The sequence below is a fragment of the Oncorhynchus gorbuscha genome, unplaced genomic scaffold, assembly GCF_021184085.1.
Source record: "Oncorhynchus gorbuscha isolate QuinsamMale2020 ecotype Even-year unplaced genomic scaffold, OgorEven_v1.0 Un_scaffold_609, whole genome shotgun sequence".
NCBI lineage: Eukaryota > Metazoa > Chordata > Actinopteri > Salmoniformes > Salmonidae > Oncorhynchus > Oncorhynchus gorbuscha.
This window is the reverse complement of record NW_025745735.1, coordinates 389,644-412,610: the sequence shown is the minus strand read 5'-3', so window position 1 is coordinate 412,610 and position 22,967 is coordinate 389,644. Positions and strand designations below refer to the sequence as shown.

At 43.7% G+C, this 22,967-nt stretch overlaps 1 protein-coding gene across 6 annotated transcripts in view; it reads right to left on the bottom strand.

Annotated features, from left to right (window-relative positions):
* Positions 1-6,373: 6,373 nt before the first annotated feature.
* The window catches only part of LOC124019498 (receptor-type tyrosine-protein phosphatase U), a 348,981-nt gene continuing 332,387 nt past the window's right edge, over positions 6,374-22,967 (bottom strand). For all 6 annotated transcript variants that reach the window (XM_046334848.1, XM_046334850.1, XM_046334851.1 and 3 more), the window contains 4 exons: positions 22,271-22,396; positions 20,858-21,015; positions 12,702-12,837; positions 6,374-7,374 (listed from right to left, as the gene is read on the bottom strand). In XM_046334848.1, coding sequence (XP_046190804.1) covers positions 7,306-7,374; positions 12,702-12,837; positions 20,858-21,015; positions 22,271-22,396 — 489 coding nt within the window. In that variant the 3' untranslated portion in view covers positions 6,374-7,305. The remainder of the gene's footprint in view (positions 7,375-12,701; positions 12,838-20,857; positions 21,016-22,270; positions 22,397-22,967) is intronic.

Here is a 22,967-nt window from a genome sequence, read left to right as displayed (position 1 = left end):
TATGCAGCCTGCTCAATCACTTTATATAGCTACTATTTTACAGGCCTCCTGGGCTGTATACAGCGTTCCTCACTGAGTTCCCTGAATTCTTATAGGACCTTGTTGTCATGGCAGGTAATATTCACATGGAAAGGTCCTCAGACCCACTCCAAAAGGCTTTCCTGTGGAATAAATATTGTGGATCTTAATGTTTTTCCTCACAATCCTGGACTATCGGACCACTATATTCTTACGTTTGCAATTGCAACAAATAATCTGCTCAGACCCCAACCAACGATCATCAAAAGCCGTGCTATAAATTCCCAGACAACCCAAAGACTCCTAGATGCCCTTCCAGACTCCCTCCACCTATCCAAGGACTTCAGAGAACAAAAATCAGTTCACCACCTAACGGAGGAACTACATTTAATCTTGCGTAATACCCTAGACGCATTGGCACCCCAAAAACAAAAAAAACATTTGTCATAAGAATCTACCTGGTAAACAGAAAATACCCGATCTCTGACGCAAGCTTCCAGAAAATTGGAATGGAAATGGCGCTACACCAAACTGGAAGTCTTCCCGACTCGCTTGGAAAGACAGTACCGTGCAGTATCGAAGAGCAGTGCTGCTCGATCATCCTATTTTTCCAACTTAATTGAGGAGAATAAGAACAATCCCAAATGTATTTTTGATACTGTCGGAAAGCTAGAGAGGGAGGATGGGATGGTTTTCACTTCAGCAGTGAGAAATTCATGAACTTTTTTGACAAAAAGGATCATGATCATTAGAAAGCAAATTATGGACTCCTCTTTAAATCTTCGTATCTCTCCAAAGCTCAGTTGTCCTGAGTCTGCACAACACTGCCAGGACCTAGGATCAAAGGAGACATTCAAGTTTTTTAAAAACTATATCTCTTGACACATTCATGAAAATAGTCTTGGCTCTAAACCGTCAAGCTGCATACTGGATCCTATTCCAACTAAACTACTGAAAGAGCTGCTTCCTGTGCTTGGCCCTCTCCTATGTTGAACATAATAAACGGCTCCCTATCCACCAGATGTGTACCAAACTCACTAAACGTGGCAGTAATAAAGCCTCTCTTGAAAAAGCCAAACCATGACCCAGAAAATATTTTAAAAACTAATCGGCCTATATCGAATCACCCATTCCTCTCAAAAAAAGTACAAATCTTTAACGCAGCAACTCACTGCCTTCCAAAAGACAAACAATCTATACGAAGTGCTTCAGTCTGGTTTTAGACCCCATCATAGCCCTGAGACTGCACTCGTGAAGGTGGTAAAATGACCTTTTAATAGCGTCAGACCAAGGCTCTGCATCTGTCCTCGTGCTCCTAGACCTGCTTTTGATGCCATCGATCACCACATTCTTTTGATTCCATCAATCACCACATTCCATCCACAGAGAGATTGGAAACCCAAATTGGTCTACACGGACAAGTTTTGGCCTGATTTAGATCTTATCTATCAGAAAGATATCAGTTTCTCTCTGTGGATGGTTTGTCTTCTGGCAAATCAACTGTAAATGTCGGTGTTCCTCAAGGTTCTGTTTTAGGACCATCATTGTTATTCAATATATAATGTACCTCTTGGTAATGTCATTTGGAAACAAAGCTATATGGACTATACACAGTTGTACATTTCGATGAAACATGGTGAAGCCCCAAAATTGCCCTCCCTGGAAGCCTGTGTTTCAGACATAAGGAAGTGGATGGCGGCACATTTTTTACTTTTAAACTCGGACAAAACAGAGATGCTTGTTCTAGGTCCCAAGAAACAAAGATGTCTTCTGTTGGATCTGATAATTAATCTTGATGGACCTCGGCGTTACTCTGGACCCTGATCTCTCTTTTGCCGAATACGTCAAGAATATTTCAAGGACAGATCTTCGTAACATCGCAAAAATCAAAAACTTTCTTTCCAAAATGCAGAAAAATGTATCCCTTCTTTTGTCACTTCTAGATTAGACTACTGCAATGCTCTACTTTCTGGCTACTAGGATAAAGCACGAAATAAACCTCAGTTAGTGCTAAACACGGCTGCTAGAATCTTGACTAGAACCAAACAGTTAGATCATATTACTCCAGTGCTAGCTTCTCTACGCTGTCTTCCAGTTAAGGCTAGGGCTGATTTCAAGGTTTTACTCCTAACCTACAAAGCATTACACGGGCTTGTTCCTATATAGATATCTTAACGATTTGGTCCTACCGTACATACCTACACGTACGCTACGGTCACAATACGCAGTCCCTAGAATTTCTAAGTAAACAGCTGGAGGCAGGGCTTTCTCCTATAGAGCTCCATTTTTATGGAATGGTCTGCCGATCCTTGTGAGAGGCGCAGACTCGGTCTCGCCCTTTAACTCTTTATTGAATACTCATCTCTTCAGTAGGTCCTATGATTGAGTGTAATCTGGCCCAGGGGTGTGAAGGTGAACGGAAAGGCACACGACCAACAAACCACCCTTGCTGTCTCTGCCTGGCCATCCACTGGGATTCTCTAACATCAAACCCTATTACGGGGGCTCAGTTACTGGCACTCTTCCATGCCATCCCTAGAAGGGAAGCGTCACTTGAGTGGGTTGAGTCACTTACGTGATCTTCCTGACCGGGTTGGCGCCCCCCTCGGGTTCATGAAGTGGGGGACATCTCCGTGGGCTATACTCGGCCTTGTCTCAGGGTAGTAAGTCGGTGGTTGAAGATATCCCTCTAGTGGTGTGGGGGCTGTGCTGTTTGCCTGTTTGGCCCTGTCTGGGGGTATCAACAGACAGGGCCACTGTGTCTCCCGACCCCTCCTGTCTCAGCCTCCAGTATTTATGCTGCAATGGTTTTTGTTGGGGGGCTAGGGTCATTCTGTCATTCTGTTATATCTGGAGTATTTATCCTGTCTTATCCAGTGTCCTGTGTGAATTTAAGTATGCTCCCTCTAATTCTCTCTCTCTTCATTAGGAGGACATGAGCTCTAGGACTATGCCTCAGGGCTACCTGGCCTGATGACTCCTTGCTGTCCCCAGTCCACCTGGTCATGCTGCTGCTCCAATTTCAACTGTTCTGCTTGCGGCCATGGAACCCTGACCTGTTCACTGGATGTCCTACCTTGTCCTGGTCCTTCTGTTTTGGACTCACTCTCTACCTCACCTGCTGTCTCTAACTCTGAATGATCGGCTATGAAAAGTCAACTGAGATTTTTTCCTGAGGTGCTGACCTTCTGACCAACCACTGTGGTTATTATTATCTGACCGTGCTGGTCATCAATGAACGTTTGAACATCTTGGCCATGTTCTGTTATAATCTTCAACCGGCCCAGCCAGAAGAGGAATGGGCACCCCTCAGAGCCTGGTTCCTCTCTAGGTTTCTTCCTAGGTTCCGTGCTTCTATATCTGCATTGCTTGCTGTTTGGGGTTTTAGGCTGGGTTTCTGTACAGCGCTTTGTGACATCGGCTGATGTAAACAGGGCATCATAAATACATTTGATTGATGAATAATTATGATTGTTACTGTTACAGATAGATTGTGTCTGACTACCTCTTGAGGTGGGCAGGTGGATCTGATTCACAATGTGTCTTTTGATCGTCTACACTGGTCACAAAATGTGGGCACAATCAGAATGTAGACAAGATCAGGACAAAAGATGCAAGTTAGAACCAAGATGGGACTAGAATGATGGTCATGTACAGTACATTCAGCTTTGTGGTCATTTACTGTACATCTTTACTCTGGGCAAACAGATAGGAATTATTCACAGAACATACAGTAAATATACATCGATATGTACACATATACTCTCAAACCTCAAGTAAGTGTCCAGGCACTTTCTTTTGTACTCCAGGGATTTAAAAGACGAGCAATGTTTTGTTCATGAAGTGCCCAACAGAACCCAGGAAGCACTGCACTAGCAAACCTTAACATTTTTCTAATCCAGTTTTGCATGAAAAAGATGCATAACTGTCAGATTTTTAAGACCCTGTTGGGGTCTGGAATACTGTCTCTTTCTCTACTTCCTCAATCCTGGTGCTTTGACCAGACCACAGATTTAAGAACTAGCAGGGACTGGGTCTGTCTTAGCTGCCGTGGTTGGGGCAAATGCCACTCATTGTACGGTCCTAGTCCCCAGGAGAGGGCTTTTTAGAGGAGGAGGAACTCCTGGTCAATAGGAGTGACATTTGCGCCACCATTAGAGCACAGTAAGACCCTGAGATCATCTGCAGAAAAAGCAAACTGCTAATGTTCTCACTTAGTGGGCATTAGTAGAGACTGCAATACTGGTTTACTGACCCTTGATTTAGCCACCAAATGTTATATTTAAAATCCCAAAGGGGATTTGCTTCATGTTAGTGTTCTATGGGTTATGGGCACTTTTCATTTAATTTGGGATCAGGGTCTCAGGACAGATCATATAATAGGCTACACATTCCAACATGCATATACGAGCTGTGTATTGTCATACAGACAGGGTCTAATGGGTTAGCTACACAAGTCTATATTGTGGAACAAGGTCCAGATTGGGGAAAACCAGGTTTTCCACTCCCCCTGTTTATTTAATTATAACTACTGAGCATGGTGTGAACATCAATGGAGTCCCCAGCACAGTAGAACATATTGGACAAATTAGATGTGTGGCATACACCGTACAGTACTTGTCAACTTGACTAACATGGTAGATAAATACACTATGGTACAGTAAGAACACATTTATGAAGCATGGTCCAATTTATATTTAAATGTATTTGAGTATCTCTTCAATTGTATTCCCTTTAGGGATTCCTATCTGGGAGTCAAACCACATCAAATGATAGAGAACATAGATGTCCTACAAGGACTGCCCATATAGACAAGTGGTCACAGAAAAAGTGGCAGTTTTAACTCTTTACATGTCTTATACTGTACATTTTTCTCTAATGACTCGGCCTCTTAAATCTATCTGTACAACTGCAATGCTTTCAAGACCACTGCATAAGGGGATCATCATATTGTACACCTCCACATTTAGAAAAGTGGCTTTACCAATACAGTGCCTTCGGGAAAGTATTTAGACCCCCTGACTTTTTCCACATTTTGTTACAGCCTTATTCTAAAAGGGATTCATTTGTTTTTTTCCCCCTCTCCAATCTAAACACAATACACCATAATGACAAAGCAAAAACAGGTTTTAGACATTTTTGTAAATTGATTACAAATAAAACACTGAATTATTACATTTACATAAGTATTCAGACCCTTTACTCAGTACTTTGTTGAAGCACCTTTTGCAGCGATTACAGCCTTGAGTCTTCTTATGTATGAAGCTAAAAGCTAGGCACACCTGTATTTGGGGAGTTTCTCCCATTCAACTATGCAGAGCCTCTCAAGCTCTGTCAGAGCTGCAGAGCTATTTTCAGGTGTCCCCAGAGATGTTCGATCGGGTTCAAGTCAGGGCTCTGGCTGGGCCACTCAAGAACATCAAGCCACTCCTGCGCTGTCTTGGCTGTTTGGTTAGGGTCGTTGTACTGATGGAAGCTAAACCTTCACCCCAGTCTGAGGTGAACGCTCTGGAGCAGGATTTCATCAAGAATCTCTGTACTTTGCTCCGTTAATCTTTCCCGCGATCCTGACTAGTGTCCCAGTACCTGCCACTGAAAAACATCCCCACGGCATTATGCTGCCACCATCATGCTTCACCGTAGGGATGGTGCCAGGTTACCCCCCAGATGCTAACCTTCGCATTCAGGTCAAATATTTCAATCTTGGTTTCATTAGACCAGAGAATCTTGTTTCTCAGGGCCTGAGAGTCTTTAGGTGCCTTTGTCAAACTCCAAGCGGGCTGTCTGAGGAGTGAGGAGGAGTGGCTTCCGTCTGGCCACTCTACCATAGATGCCCGATTGGTGGAAAGCTGCAGAGATGGTTGTCCTTCTGGAAGGTTCTCCCATCTCCACAGAGGAACTCTGTAGCTCTGTCAGAGTGACCATTGGGTTCTTGGTCACCTCCCAGACTAAGGCCCTTCTCCCCCGTTTGGGCGGCCAGCCCTAGGAAAAGTCTTGATGGTTCCAAACTTCTTCCATTTAAGAATGATGACCTTCAATGCTGCATAAATGTTTTGGTACCCTTCCCCAGATCTGTGCCTCGACACAATCCTGTCTGCGAGCTGTACGGACAAATCCTTCAATCTCATGGCTTGGTTTTTGCTCTGTAATGCACTGTCAACTGTGGGACCTTATATAGACAGGTGTGTGCCTTTCGAAATCATGTCTAATCAATTGAATTTACCACATGTGGACTCCAATGAAGTTGTAGAAACATCCCAAGGATGTTAGCAAAGGGTCTGTAAATAAGGTATTTCCGTTTGTCAAAAATATTTTTAAAACTGTTTTTGCTTTGTCATTATGGGGTATTGTGTGTAGATTGATGAGGGGGAAAATTATGTAATCCATGTTAGAATAAGGCTGTAACAGAATACTGTGGAAAAAGTCAAGGGGTCTGAATACTTTCAGAATGCACTATACATGCATCAACATGAAGGAGTAGAACACGTGGAAGACAGGATTCAAGTCAGTCTGTGGGATTGGCACGATTAAAATTAAGTGACAGGTTAGGCATTCCTTTTGACGGGAATTGGATCAGTCTTATGACATATCAGGATGGTCCATCACAAAAAGCGGAAAACACGGCAAATTGTACTTCATTCTCCTATGTCTCAATGACTCATCTATTTATCATAGCACTGCCATATGTGTTACACAAAGCATTGTTGTTCATGTAGCCCATTGAAATCCTTCCATTGAGTTGTACTATATATTCCCCAGTGTTAGGGAACGGTAAGGCAGTTTGTGGTAGAGATATCTTGTATTCACCACAGTACACTGCAGTTGCTGTGGCTCTTGGAGAAACCTGGAACACTTTCATGCAGAGAGTCAAATTCTGTTTTTAGCAAGACAAACTGTCCAGGCCGTTCATGTTTGAAGAAAATTATGAAAGGCAGGGCGATCTCTCCACAGGTACTTTGTACTCTCTCATGTTTCTCCATCATTGACGACAATAAAACATTTTGCACAAAAGAGTTCCAGTAGAGGGAAAGACCAAAAACGCACAAAAACGAAGCTGAAAGTATCAGAAATTAAAACAACAACAACGTCAACAATAAAATGAACAAAACCACAGCTATACATTTAAGGGTTAAAAGTGAGGAGCACTTACCCCTTTTCATTTTTTTTCTATTGTTGTCCTTCACAACAGGCCCATTAATCCAAACAAAGTAAATGTTGAGGGGGTCACAGGGTATGTAACCCAGTCAGCGGTCACAGCCCACGAGATGCACCAGCTACGGAACATTGCTATCTCATGCTATCTTCTATGCAATCCAAGTACTCCAGGATAAGGTCGTAGCAGAATCGGTACTGGTCCTGCAGAAAACACACATACATGCATTAGTTACATAAACCAGCAATGGTAGTGTATTGTAGGGTTAGGCTCAAATCCATTTAAACTCCAACTCAGGAACTTAACAATTGAAAAAGCTTCAATAATGGTAACTTTTTAAGTCTTGAATTTAAATTTTATTTAATTTTGGGCCCGATCCCGATGCCTTTCCCAACCACTTACATTTACATTTAAGTCATTTAGCAGACGCTCTTATCCAGAGCGACTTACAAATTGGTGCATTCACCTTATGACATCCAGTGGAACAGTCACTTTACAATAGTGCATCTAAATCTTAAAGGGGGGTGAGAGGGAATACTTATCCTATCCTAGGTATTCCTTAAAGAGGTGGGGTTTCAGGTGTCTCCGGAAGGTGGTGATTGACTCCGCTGTCCTGGCGTCGTGAGGGAGTTTGTTCCACCATTGGGGGGCCAGAGCAGCGAACAGTTTTGACTGGGCTGAGCGGGAGCTGTACTTCCTCAGTGGTAGGGAGGCGAGCAGGCCAGAGGTGGATGAACGCAGTGCCCTTGTTTGGGTGTAGGGCCTGATCAGAGCCTGGAGGTACTGAGGTGCCGTTCCCCTCACAGCTCCGTAGGCAAGCACCATGGTCTTGTAGCGGATGCGAGCTTCAACTGGAAGCCAGTGGAGAGAACGGAGGAGCGGGGTGACGTGAGAGAACTTGGGAAGGTTGAACACCAGACGGGCTGCGGCGTTCTGGATGAGTTGAAGGGTTTAATGGCACAGGCAGGGAGCCCAGCCAACAGCGAGTTGCAGTAATCCAGACGGGAGATGACAAGTGCCTGGATTAGGACCTGCGCCGCTTCCTGTGTGAGGCAGGGTCGTACTCTGCGGATGTTGTAGAGCATGAACCTACAGGAACGGGCCACCGCCTTGATGTTGGTTGAGAACGACAGGGTGTTGTCCAGGATCACACCAAGGTTCTTAGCGCTCTGGGAGGAGGACACAATGGAGTTGTCAACCGTGATGGCGAGATCATGGAACGGGCAGTCCTTCCCCGGGAGGAAGAGCAGCTCCGTCTTGCCGAGGTTCAGCTTGAGGTGGTGATCCGTCATCCACACTGATATGTCTGCCAGACATGCAGAGATGCGATTCGCCACCTGGTCATCAGAAGGGGGAAAGGAGAAGATTAGTTGTGTGTCGTCTGCATAGCAATGATAGGAGAGACCATGTGAGGTTATGACAGAGCCAAGTGACTTGGTGTATAGCGAGAATAGGAGAGGGCCTAGAACAGAGCCCTGGGGGACACCAGTGGTGAGAGCGCGTGGTGAGGAGGCAGATTCTCGCCACGCCACCTGGTAGGAGCGACCTGTCAGGTAGGACGCAATCCAAGCGTGGGCCGCGCCGGAGATGCCCAACTCGGAGAGGGTGGAGAGGAGGATCTGATGGTTCACAGTATCGAAGGCAGCCGATAGATCTAGAAGGATGAGAGCAGAGGAGAGAGAGTTAGCTTTAGCAGTGCGGAGCGCCTCCGTGATACAGAGGAGAGCAGTCTCAGTTGAATGACTAGTCTTGAAACCTGACTGATTTGGATCAAGAAGGTCATTCAGAGAGAGATAGCGGGAGAGCTGGCCAAGGACGGCACGTTCAAGAGTTTTGGAGAGAAAAGAAAGAAGGGATACTGGTCTGTAATTGTTGACATCGGAGGGATCGAGTGTAGGTTTTTTCAGAAGGGGTGCAACTCTCGCTCTCTTGAAGACGGAAGGGACATAGCCAGCGGTCAGGGATGAGTTGATGAGCGAGGTGAGGTAAGGGAGAAGGTCTCCGGAAATGGTCTGGAGAAGAGGGGAGGGGATAGGGTCAAGCGGGCAGGTTGTTGGGCGGCCGGCCGTCACAAGACGCGAGATTTCATCTGGAGAGAGAGGGGAGAAAGAGGTCAGAGCACAGGGTAGGGCAGTGTGAGCAGAACCAGCGGTGTCGTTTGACTTAGCAAACGAGGATCGGATGTCGTCGACCTTCTTTTCAAAATGGTTGACGAAGTCGTCTGCAGAGAGGGAGGAGGGGGAGGGGGAGGAGGATTCAGGAGGGAGGAGAAGGTGGCAAAGAGCTTCCTAGGGTTAGAGGCAGATGCTTGGAATTTAGCGTGGTAGAAAGTGGCTTTAGCAGCAGAGACAGAGGAGGAAAATGTAGAGAGGAGGGAGTGAAAGGATGCCAGGTCCGCAGGGAGGCGAGTTTTCCTCCATTTCCGCTCGGCTGCCCGGAGCCCTGTTCTGTGAGCTCGCAATGAGTCATCGAGCCACGGAGCGGGAGGGGAGGACCGAGCCGGCCTGGAGGATAGGGGACATAGAGAGTCAAAGGATGCAGAGAGGGTGGAGAGGAGGGTTGAGGAGGCAGAATCAGGAGATAGGTTGGAGAAGGTTTGAGCGGAGGGAAGAGATGATAGGATGGAAGAGGAGAGAGTAGCGGGGGAGAGAGAGCGAAGGTTGGGACGGCGCAATACCATCCGAGTAGGGGCAGTGTGGGAGGTGTTGGATGAGAGCGAGAGGGAAAAGGATACAAGGTAGTGGTCGGAGACTTGGAGGGGAGTTGCAATGAGGTTAGTGGAAGAACAGCATCTAGTAAAGATGAGGTCGAGCGTATTGCCTGCCTTGTGAGTAGGGGGAAGGTGAGAGGGTGAGGTCAAAAGAGGAGAGGAGTGGAAAGAAGGAGGCAGAGAGGAATGAGTCAAAGGTAGACGCGGGGAGGTTAAAGTCGCCCAGAACTGTGAGAGGTGAGCCGTCCTCAGGAAAGGAGCTTATCAAGGCATCAAGCTCATTGATGAACTCTCCGAGGGAACCTGGAGGGCGATAAATGATAAGGATGTTAAGCTTGAAAGTGCTGGTAACTGTGACAGCATGGAATTCAAAGGAGGCGATAGACAGATGGGTAAGGGGAGAAAGAGAGAATGACCACTTGGGAGAGATGAGGATCCCGGTGCCACCACCCCGCTGACCAGAAGCTCTCGGGGTGTGCGAGAACACGTGGGCGGACGAAGAGAGAGCAGTAAGGAGTAGCAGTGTTATCTGTGGTGATCCATGTTTCCGTTAGTGCCAAGAAGTCGAGGGACTGGAGGGAGGCATAGGCTGAGATGAACTCTGCCTTGTTGACCGCAGATCGGCAGTTCCAGAGGCTATCGCAGTATTTGGTATTCAGACTTTTTTAATTCAAGTAACTCGCTTTGCAGGTGTGGCTACCTTGCACACTGAATAAATGTAATTCAATTGCTGAAAACCCTCCCACTTGCTGGCCAACAGATTTTCTCATCGAGTTTTCATTCAATAGGGCTTTCAGTACATTTACAGTATCTTAAATCATCCCGTTAAATATGGTGCTCCTTTTAATGCGGAACAAAAAAATATATAAACGCAACATGCAACAATTTCAAAGATTTTACTGAGTTACAGCTCATAAGGAAATCGGTCAATTTAAATAATTTCCTGGGACCCTAATCTATGGATTTCACATGACTGGGCAGGGGCGTAGGCCCACCCAGGCCCACCCACTGGGGAGCCAGGCCCAGCCAATCAGAATACATTTTTCCCCACAAAAGGGCTTTATTACAGACAGAAATACTCCTCAGTTTCAGCAGCTGTTCGGATGGCTGGTCGCAGATGATCCCACACATAAAGAAGCCGGATGTGGAGGCCCTGGGCTGCCGTGGTTACACATGGTCTGCTATTGTGAGGCAGTTGGACGTACTGCCAAATTCTGTAAAATGACGTTGGAGGCGGCTAATGGTACATATATCAACATTAAATTCTCTGGCAACAGCTCTGGTGGACGTTCCTGCAGTCAGCATGCCAATTGCACTCTCCCTCAAAACTTGAGACATTTGTGGCATTGTGCTGTGTGACAAAACGACACATTTTCGAGTGGCCTTTTATTGTCCCCAGCACAAGATGCACATGTGTAATGATCGTGCTGTTTAATCAGATTCTTGATATGCCACACCTTTAAGGTGGATGGATTATCTTGGCAAAAGAGACAGGAATGTAAACAAATTTGTGCACAACATTTTCAAGAAAATTTGAATTTATGCGTATGGTACATACGCTTCACATGTTGCATTTAGATTTGTGTTCAGTATAGTTAGAATTTTGTAGACAGACTAGAATATATCGAAAAAAACAGGTTCAGAATATGAGGGATCAATGAAAGAATGCCTTCGAAATATTTGCATATTCGTCTCCATTTCAGCACCAATTGGTAGATTAAAAAAAAACACTGATCTTGTAGATGATTTAGGTTTATGAAAGTATTTATGAATCATAAAACCAGGTTTGGAGAGCCTTTATGCACGGAAAAAAGAAAAAGTGGTTTGATTCATTCTGAAAATTGCCACATTCAGTTCTTCAACCCATGGTAATGTTGGAAGAATAGTGTACATAGAATTAAAATAGGGAGAATATTGTCTGTTGCCTGCATTAACCATAGAACTGTGTGATAACAAGGCCAAGTATTGCGCCATGTGTCGGATTCAAACTGCTTCGGCTTGGTCTGCGCTCTGCTTCATAATGATTTAATTAGCCTACATGTCTTTCTTTAATATGATCAACTGTTAGTAATGATCCTCAGCAACAACCGAACGGCCGTGAAGCATTTACAGAGGAAGTAAATGAAGGTAAACAAAACAATGTAATTAAATGTAATAATATAGGCTATATCACCTGTAGGGAACTAACAGTAAATCAAATGAAATAACATTTTATTGGTCGCTGAATATGTGTGGTTTAAGGCCTACTGACAGTCGATACTGAAATTTAACATGAGACAGAGAAAGTCGGGCTAGCCTATAATTATGACATTCGAAAGTGCCCTGCAAAGTTAAAAGGCCATACATTCAATTTAAATTCTGCATAATGGCACAGCCTTTCATAAACTTTACTCTGCGAAAGTTGATATGTTGACATGCTTCAGTTTGCTGTCATATGACTGGTTTCACATTTGTATCCGGTGATCATAAGATAAAATAGATCTAAAATAAGTCTCATTTATATTTACAATCACCTTATCCAAACGGATTACTCATTTACCTAGCTCTTATCAATAGATCTTATCAAGTTGTGAATTAGAGTGCATGGAGAACTGTGTTATTTCCATCGGAAAATAATTAAGTAGACGTTCCATTTTACGTCGCGCATAACCCAGGACGGAATTCCTCGCCCCCCCTCCCCCCTAATTGATTGAATAAAAATATAATTGATAATACTGGATATAGTAATACAAATCAGATTAAACAAAGGCAGAAACATTCATAGTCATCGCTAAAATACTGCAAAACTAAATTGCAGCCGGTCAGCTCCACCGCACCTACCAATGACTCCACCATGTTGGGTTTGGAATTGCGGAGTGTCTTGACGGAGTAGAAGATGTCCACCATGTTCTGGTACTGGATCATCTCCAGCAGGATGGTGCTGGCACAGAATGTCCCACTGCGCCCACCGCCGCTCCTATAAGACAGGGAAGGATTTTTGTAGTCATTAGGATCTCCAATTAGCTGCTGCCCTACTCTTCCTGGGGTCCAATCAGGAAACATAACAGATAAAATACATAATATACATAAATATACATAGCAGCACTTCATTTACATTACAATTTATCCATTCAGTAGACACTCCCATCCAGAGTGGCCCACAGCTAGTGCATTCATCTTAAGATAGCCAGGCGAGAATCACATATCACAGTCATATCCCAACCACGTATCACATACATAATACAATACAAAATGCATAAAAATGTCTGTGCTTCTTTTCACAATCCCCGCCGTGCCGTAAGGTCTTTTATCTTTTTTTTCTTCTTAAATCTGGTTTTATTGCAAGTTTGAGTTACCTGGGGTGGCACAGAGTTCCATTAATTTCATGCCTCTATTTAATACTGTGTGTTTCCCAGCCTCTATCCTGGACTGTGAAGAGACCTCTGGTTGCATGTCTTGTGTGATAACAATAAGTGTCCGAACTGTGTGCCAACTGCTTGAACAGACAGATCGCTACCTTCAACAGATCAACACCTCGCACAACAACCAATAGTGATGCAGTCGATCTCTCTTCAATTTTTAGCCAGGAGAGATTGACATGCATGTTATTGACATTCGCCCTCTGTGTACATCGAAGTGAAATGTTCCCATGTACTTCTTTGCCGCATCCGATCACACAATTGGACAGCAGTCCAGGTGCGACAAAAGTAGGGTCTGTAGGACCTGTCTGGTTGACTGAGATATCAAGAAAGCAGAGCAATTCCTTATCATATCTCTTCCCATTTTAGAAAGCATTGCTTCTATATGTTTTGACCATGATAGAAAGCTATCTAGGGTGACACCCAGCAGTTTAGTCTATTCAACTTGTTTTACTCACTGAATGGGGCTTTTCTATTGGTGTGTCTGTATTTTGTGTTTTGTTGGGAAAAGTGCAAGATTTGTTCCAATGGTGGAACAAACTCCCTCACGACGCCAGGACAGCGGAGTCAATCACCACCTTCCGGAGACACCTGAAACCCAACCTCTTTAAGGAATACCTAGGATAGGATAAAGTAATCCTTCTCACCCCCCCCCCCCTTTAAGATTTAGATGCACTATTGTAAAGTGACTGTTCCACTGGATGTCATAAGGTGAATGCACCAATTTGTAAGTCGCTCTGGATAAGAGCGTCTGCTAAATGACTTAAATGTAAATGTAAATGTCAATAGCCACATTATTCAATAATAGATCCAAATGAGGTTTAGGGTTGAGCGAGTGATTTGCTCCAAAAATGATGCTGTGAGTTTTTGAGATATTTAGCACCAGGCTATTGCTAGTTACCCATTTTAAAACTGACTGGAGCTAAAAGTGTATTTTATGTACTTTACTGTTGCAGACAAAATGTCTTCAGAAAGTATTCAAACCCCGTGGCTTTCTCTACATTTTGCTACTTTACAAACGTAATCTAAAATATATATAAATATATAAAAGCATATCTACACACAATGACCCATAATGACAAAGCGAAAACATGTGTTGTTAAAAAAAAACAGAAATACCTTATTTACATAAGTATTCAGAAATTGAGCTCAGGTGCATTCTGTGTCCATTGATCATACTTGAGATGTTTCTACAACTTGATTGGAGTCCACCTGATTTGGAAAGGCACACTCCTGTCTATATAAGGTCCCACAGTAATAAAACTAAACCAAGCTCCAAGACATGATTGTGTCGAGGCACAGATCTGGGGAAGGGTACCAAAACATTTCTGCAGCATTGAAGATCCTCAAGAACACAGTGGCCTCTATTATCCTTAAATTGATGAAGTTTGGAAACACCAATACTCCCTGACCAAGAATGACAATATTACAATAAATGAGATATGTTTAAATTAAGCTATAGTATACAGTTAGCTTGCCTGATGAACTAAACCACTAATCTTTCTGATGATACCAACAGATTTCATCACTTTGCTGCAGACAAATTGAATACGATCTTTCCAGGACAACTTTTCATCAATTAAAACTCTGGAACTGACTTGTTCCATTTCATTCCCACCAAATGGGATTCTGGCTAATTTCTTATTCTTACTAGTGAATACAATAAAGTATGATTTTTTAAAACATTTAAATATAATTTGTTCAGAAAATTTGGCCATGCCTGAGTTGGCTTTATTAATATGTGAATCAAAATTAGTGTGATAAAATCAAATTGGTATCGTCAGCAAAGAAAATGGGATGTACAGTAGAAGACAAAGCAGCAAGGGCATTGATATAGATTAGGAATAACAAACCCTGTGGCACACCACAGGATATCTTAGCATTGGTAGATGCAGAGCTGTTTGCATAAACAGACTGTTCTCTATCAAAAACATAACTATATAGCCAATTATATGTACACTATATATAAACGTATGTGGACACCCCTTCAAATTAGTGGATTTGGCCATTTCAGCCCTACCCGCTGCTGACAGGTGTATAAAATCCATAGACAAACATTGGCCGTAGAATGGGCTTAGAGCTCAGTGACTTTCAATGTAGCACCATAATAGGATGCCACCTTCCAAGAAGTCAGCTGCCCCGGTCAACTGTAAGTGTTGTTATTGTGAAGTGAAAACTTCTAGGAGTAACAACAGCAAAGTGTTAGTTCACAGAATGGGACCGCGTAAAAATTGTCTGTCCTCAGTTGCAACACTCACTACCAAGTTCCAAACTGCCTCTGGAAGCAATGTCAGCCCAATAACTGTTCGTCGGGAGCTTATGAAATGGCTTTCCATGGCCAAGCAGCCGCACACAGTACGGTGAAGGGAAATCGCTATAGCATACAATGACATTATTAGACGATTTTGTGCTTACAACTTTGTGGAAACAGTTTGGGGAAGGCCCTTTCCTGTTTCAGCATAACAATGCCCCCGAGCACAAATCGAGGTCCATAGAGAAATGGTTTGTCGAGATTGGTGTGGAAGAACTTGACTGGCCTGCACAGAGCCCTGACCTCAACCCCATCGAACACCTTTAGGATGAATTGGAATGCAGAATGCGAGCCAGGCTTCATCGCCCAACATAAGTGCCTGACCTCACTCATTCTGTGGCTCAATGGAAGCAAGTCCCCGCAGCAATGTTCCAACATCAAATGGAAAGCCTTACCAGAAGAGTCAAGGCTGATATAACAAAGGTGGGGACCAACTCCATATTTAATGCCCATGATTGTGAAATGAGGTGTTCAACAAGCAGGTGTCCACACACTTTAGGTCATGTAGTGTATAATCATGAAAACCATGATAATGGAATTTAGAAAGTACTACTTCATAATCAACCATATCAAAAATACCAAGAGTGTATTCATTTCTGTTCTACACATGATTTGTATCCACAAGATGCAAAAGAGCCATTGCTGTGGAATAGTAAAAAAAAACATATTGCTGCTCATATAGAATACAGTGTTGACATTCTCTAATGCACAAATGTTTCTAGAATTTTAGAAAAACATGCTAGTACTTTATTTGATTCTGATTAGGACAGAGGAGCACCAGGCGTGTTCCCACATGCATTTAATTTCCTCTCTTAGCCCTCCAAATGGTACTGTCTACTGACTCTACTATAAGAGCAGCAGCATTGATTCAAGGATTCACATTTCAAAGTACTGCATTTCATACTGGAATAGGCCCACACGCATCCCCCCATTTAAGTTTCAAGTTTTAATTTCACGTGCACAAGTACAGTGAAATATTTTCTTGCAAGCGCTAAACCCAACAATACAGTAATCAATAACAATGCAATCCTAAAAATAACACAAGGTAGAACAAAAACACGTGAAAAACAAGAAATAAGAAGAACACGAGAAAGTAAGCATACTATCTACAGGGTCAGTCAGTTCCAGTACCATGTTTACAATGTGCAGGAATACTGGAGCGATAGAGGTAGATAGAGTGGGGCAAAAAAGTATTTAGTCAGCCACCAATTATGCAAGTTCTCCCACTTAAAAAGATGAGAGAGGCCTGTAATTTTCATCATAGGTACATTTCGACTATGACAGACAAAATAAGGGGAAAAAAATACAGAAAATCACATTGTAGGATTTTTAATGAATTTATTTGAACATTATGGTGGAAAATAAGTATTTGGTCACCTACAAACAAGCAAGATTTCTGGCTCTCACAGACCTGTAACTTCTTCTTTAAGAGGCTCCTCTGTCCTCCACTCGTTACCTGTATTAATGGCACCTGTTTGAACTTGTTATCAGTATAAAAGACACCTGTCCACAACCTCAAACAGTCACACTCCAAACTCCACTGTGGAAAAGACCAAAGAGCTGTCAAAGGACACCAGAAACAAAATTGTAGACCTGCACCAGGCTGGGAAGACTGAATCGGCAATAGGTAAGCAGCTTGGTTTGAAGAAATCAACTCTGGGAGCAATTATTAGGAAATGGAAGACATACAAGACCACTGATAATCTCCCCCGATCTGGGGCTCCACGCAGATCTCACCCCGTGGGGTCAAAATGATCACAAGAATGGTGAGCAAAAATTCAAGAGCCACACGTGGAGACCTAGTGAATGACCTGCAGAGAGCTGGGACCAAAGTAACAAAGCCTACCATCAGTAACACACTACGCCGCCAGGGACTCAAATCCTGCAGTGCCAGACGTATCCCCCTGCTTAAGCCAGTACATGTCCAGGCCCGTCTGAAGTTCGCTAGAGAGCATTTGGATGATCCAGAAGAAGATTGGGAGAATGTCATATGGTCAGATGAAACCAACATATAACCTTTTGTTAAAAACTCAACTCGTCGTGTTTGGAGGACAAAGAATGCTGAGTTGAATCCAAAGAACACCATACCTACTGTGAAGCATGGGGGTGGAAACATCATGCTTTGGGGCTGTTTTTCTGCAAAGGGACCAGGACGACTGATCCGTGTAAAGGAAAGAATGCATGGGGCCATGTATCATGAGATTTTGAGTGAAAACCTCCTTCCATCAGCAAGGGCATTGAAGACGAAACGTGGCTGGGTCTTTCAGCATGACAATGATCCCAAACACACCGCCCGGGCAACGAAGGAGTGGCTTCGTAAGAAGCATTTCAAGGTCCTGGAGTGGCCTAGCCAGTCTCCAGATCTCAACCCCATAGAAAATCTTTGGAGGGAGTTGATAGTCTGTGTTGCCCAGCAACAGCCCCAAAACATCACTGCTCTAGAGGAGATCTGCATGGAGGAATGGGCCAAAATACCAGCAACAGTATGTGAAAACCTTACAGAAAACGTTTGACCTCTGTCATTGGCAACAAAGGGTATAATAACAAAGTATTGAGATAAACTTTTGTCATTGGCCAAATACTTATTTTCCACCATAATTTGCAAATAAATAAATAAAAAATCCTACAATGTGATTTTCTGGATTTTTTTCTCTCAATATGCCTGTCATAGTTGAAGTGTACCTATGATGAAAATGACAGGCCTCTCTCATCTTTTTAAGTGGGAGAACTTGCCCAATTGGTGGCTGACTAAATACTTTTTTGCCCCACTGTATGATCACTACATCAGATGGGTTTGTATACTGGTGAAGAGCAGATTTCTGCAGCATTATAGTAAAGATGTGGTCAATACAAGTGTATGATTTAGTTCCTGTTCTGTTTGGAAATACCCTGGTAGGTTGACTGATAACCTGAACCAGTTTGCAGACACTGGTTACAGTTTGAAGCTTTTTCTTGAGTTTGATGAAAGCCAGTCAATATTTAGGCCACCCAGAACATACCCCTATTGATATCACCAACATTATCAAGCATTTCACACATATCATCCAGATACTGACTGTTAGCACTTGGTGGTCTATAGAAACTTCCCACAAGAATAGGCTTTAGGTGAGGCAGGTGAACATTGAGCCATATTACTTCAACAGCATTTGACATGAGGTCCTCTAAGCCTTGCAGGAACATGACTCTGAATATAAACAGCAATATCTCCTCCGTTGGCATTCCTGACTCTTCTGTAGATGTTATAACCATATATTGCTACAACTGTATCATCAAATAAATTATCTAAGTGAGTTTCAGAGCTAGCAACAGAAAGCATTCATATACTGGCTAGCAAGTTATCGAATTCATGAACCTTGTTTCTTAGGCTACATATGTTAATGTAGTCTATTTGTAGCACTTTTCTGGGATTCTTGATTGTTTTTATTGCTTTACTGGGAGACATGGTGGACATGACAGTGCTATTTACATTTGAGCAGATAGTGCAGGGTGAACTACTCACAGTGGGCTTCTTACTAGGGCAAAACGTCTCAGTGTTAACAGTATAACTTAGGTTCATAGGCACATTGCTTACTGCTGAGAATAGCTGTTGTTTTTACAGAGGCATTTAGAGGAACATAAATTAGGTTACTTACATTATGAATGTGAACACCTCTGGGAAAATGTACATTTGCAGTAGCACTACAACAGCTCAGCAACAAAATGGTAGGGATTATCTGAGCAGTCACTGATAAGTAATTGTCTCGACGCGGCCTTGAAATGCGAGGACAGGGTCCTTACTGGTAAGCTTGTTGTGTGTGGCATTTTGTGGCGCTAGACGGTCTGGGTTATCATCATAAGCTAAAGGAACATTAATAAACAAAGGAGGTGAGGCCGCATTCTCATTCCTGACATGCACCCTGGGAAGGCAGGCGCCCAGTCACCACGGCAGCCAATATGGGCAATATTAAGGTAATCAATCGGCGTCAGCAGTTTGGCAGCCTGGAATTTACTATCGTGAGAGCCGGCACATTCTGTATTAAGCCATAATTGATTTCATCGCCATAATCTCTTTCGCGGTTGCAGTGGGTAATGCTGTGTGACAGCACTGAGTGATGTGTTTTTGGACTGTGGTGGTGGAGGCGCACGTGTCATGGTTCAGCAATGTGCATAAGGCTCCATATTCAGTCAGGTCCTGAGGAGAGTACAGTGCAATGCAGCCAAGAAGCGTCATGCTTACTGCTCAAACCACCTCTTACACTGATTGGTGTATGTCCTGAGGGTTGGTCTGTAGTTGTTGGTCTGCGTTCCTGAACGCGTTCCTGAAGGCTGGTACCTGATTGGCTTTGAGCATTATGAACTGGTGTTTATCAAGAGGTAACACCTAATTCATTGTCTGTGACTGGGTGTTAGCTATGTTTTTTTACATGTTTTTATTTTAATTTTACCAGGTAAGTTGACTGAGAACACGTTCTCATTTGCAGCAACGACCTGGGGAATAGTTACAGGGGAGAGGAGGGGGATTAATGAGCCAATTGTAAACTGGGGACTATTAGGTGACCACGATGGTTTGAGGGCCAGATTGGGAATTTAGCCAGGACACCGGGGTTAACACCCCTACTCTTACGATAAGTGCCATGGGATCTTTAATGACCTCAGAGAGTCAGGACACCTGTTTTAACGTCCCATCCGAAAGACAGCACCCTACACAGGGCAGTGTCCCCAATCACTGCCCTGGGGCATTGGGATATTGTTTTTTAGACCAGAGGAAAGAGTGCCTCCTACTGGCCCTCCAACACCACTTCCAGCAGCATCTGGTCTCCCATCCAGGAACTGACCAGGACCAACCCTGCTTAGCTTCAGAAGCAAGCCAGCAGTGGTATGCAGGGTGGTATGCTGCTGGCTATGTTGATGGCTGGTGTTTGATTAGGTGAAGGCCAAGCTGACCTCCAGTCTGTGATGAACTATGCTTGGAGTACTGCTGTTGTGTGTGCATGTTTGTGTATTTTTTACCTTTATTTAACTAGGCAAGTCAGTTAAGAACAAATTCTTATTTACAACGGCAGCCTACCGGGGAACAGTGGGTTAACTGCCTTGCTCAAGGGCAGAATGACAGATTTTTACCTTGTCATTTCGGGGATTCGATCCAGCAACCTTTCGGTTACTAGCCCAACGCTCTAACCACTAGGCTACCTGTGTATGTCTGTGTCTGTGTGTGTGCTTGTGTGTCAGTGATTGCGTTCGTGCATGTGTTTCACTTGTGTGTGCGTCAGATTGTCAGGAAAACTCACAGGCAGTGGACAACGGTGCGGCCATCTCCACACTCCCTCTGCCACTTGTGCACATGAGCCAGCAGGCTGAGGAAGGCCTTCTTGGAGTCGGGCACGTCGCGGTAGGCTGACCAGCGCAGGAACTGGAACTGACACACCACCAGCTGGCCCTCCTGGAGCTAAGGACAGAAAGAAAACATGAAGCTCATGAGACCTGAATGTGTGTGTATGTGCATGAGCTCCTGCCTGCGTGTTGCTAGTTCATGTGTGTCAATAAGGGTGTGTGAGATTTATAGTCTGCTGGTGAGACTGAGACCTGGGATGGGAAAGGGAGATGTCCCTGTGTGCTCAGAGCTATAGCCCATACTAGCACCTGCATTAATATCACTGCTGCTGCAGGGGCACACGTGACAGATATAACAGCCCCCAGCCCTACACAGAAGGAGCTAGGGATGCACTGTAAATCATGCAGATTGGACTAATGCAAACAAATAGGATGCAAGGAGAAGTTACAATCATGGGAAGTGGGATTTTCAGATTCTCTATGGACCTATTTCTCTCTCACACACAAACACATGCACACACCCTCGTTTCACACAAACACATCATTTCCCCACACTATGATATCTGTGGGTTGCATTGTTCCGGGTTGTGTGAGGTGCTGTTTGACAGTGCAGTGTGGAGGAGAGAGGTAGTGTAGGTGAGGAGGGATGACAGGAGGGGTAGATTGGGGAAAGGAGGATGCCACTCTGAGGGTGGTTATGGGCACCTCCTGTCACACAGCCTACCAGCAGGGACAGGCCTCGTATGGAAGTGCCAATCTGGTTGACAGTGATGCAACACACCTACTCATTTACACACCCACACACAGTATTGTACACACACTTTGTTCTTTCTACCGTTCTGACAGACAGACAGAGATAATTAAGACACACACGAAGGCAAGTACGCATACACACAAGCAAGCACATGCATGCACATGCACACGCACACCAAACAAAGTCTCTATTATTCTTCACAGAGGTAGGGAGGGAACATTGATGGGCATCTTCCTTTTCTTCCTGCTGGCATACTAAGGGGAACTTTGACAACAACATCTTCTTCAGTTGGGATTGACATGTAGCCTATTTCATGAGTTCTGCCTGATTCTCTACGTCAGGTATTTGATTTAAATGTGTGACATGCTTTATGAACAAATAAAAAGGGGGAGAGAATATACATTAGAGCCATTTAGAATATCACACATTGTGGATTGCATTACGCTCAAAGTCCCCCTTAGTAACCCGGCAGGAAGAAAAGGAAGATGCCCATCAATGTAATGACAAGCAGGAAATTGAAAAAGGGAGACGGTTGTTTAATAATGTTGAAAGCATCTCCTCTGTGTGTGTGCGTGTGTGTTCATGCAGATGTGTATAAATGCTCTTAGTGACTGACTCTTGTCACGTTTTTGACACGGAACAGACGAGTGATGACGTCGTCGTCAGCTGACGTGGACAGGAATTCAACCTCCATTGGCCCATACTGCTGTAGACCAGGCTCTGGCCAGTACTGGACACAGGGCTAGAGAGAGAGAGGGGAAAGAGAGGAAGGGTAGAGTGAAAAAAGGAGGAGAAAATAGTTAATTTGGCATCTTTGGGACCTATAGATCACTGTCAAGATTCCAAAAAGGGAAATATCAGTCCAATAAATTCACCCCCAAAACCACTCTGTTACGACTCTAAAAGTCTTCCAACAGCATGTGATTGGAACTGGTAACAAAAGCAGACCTTTCTGAGAGGAAGGGCTCTCATATATACATACATACACATATATATATATATATATATATATATATATATATATATATATATATATATATATATATATATATATATATATATATATATATATATATATATATATATATATATATATATATATATATACACACATACACATATATATATATCTCTCTCTCTGTGTGTATATATATATGTATATACAATGGCAGATATATATATACACAGAGAGAGAGAGAGAGAGAGAGAGAGAGAGAGAGAGAGAGAGAGAGGGAGAATGTGTGTGAGAGTGAGACAGAGGTGGGCCGGTATTAAGGAGATGAGACAGGAGCAGAGGGGGATGGGGTAATGCC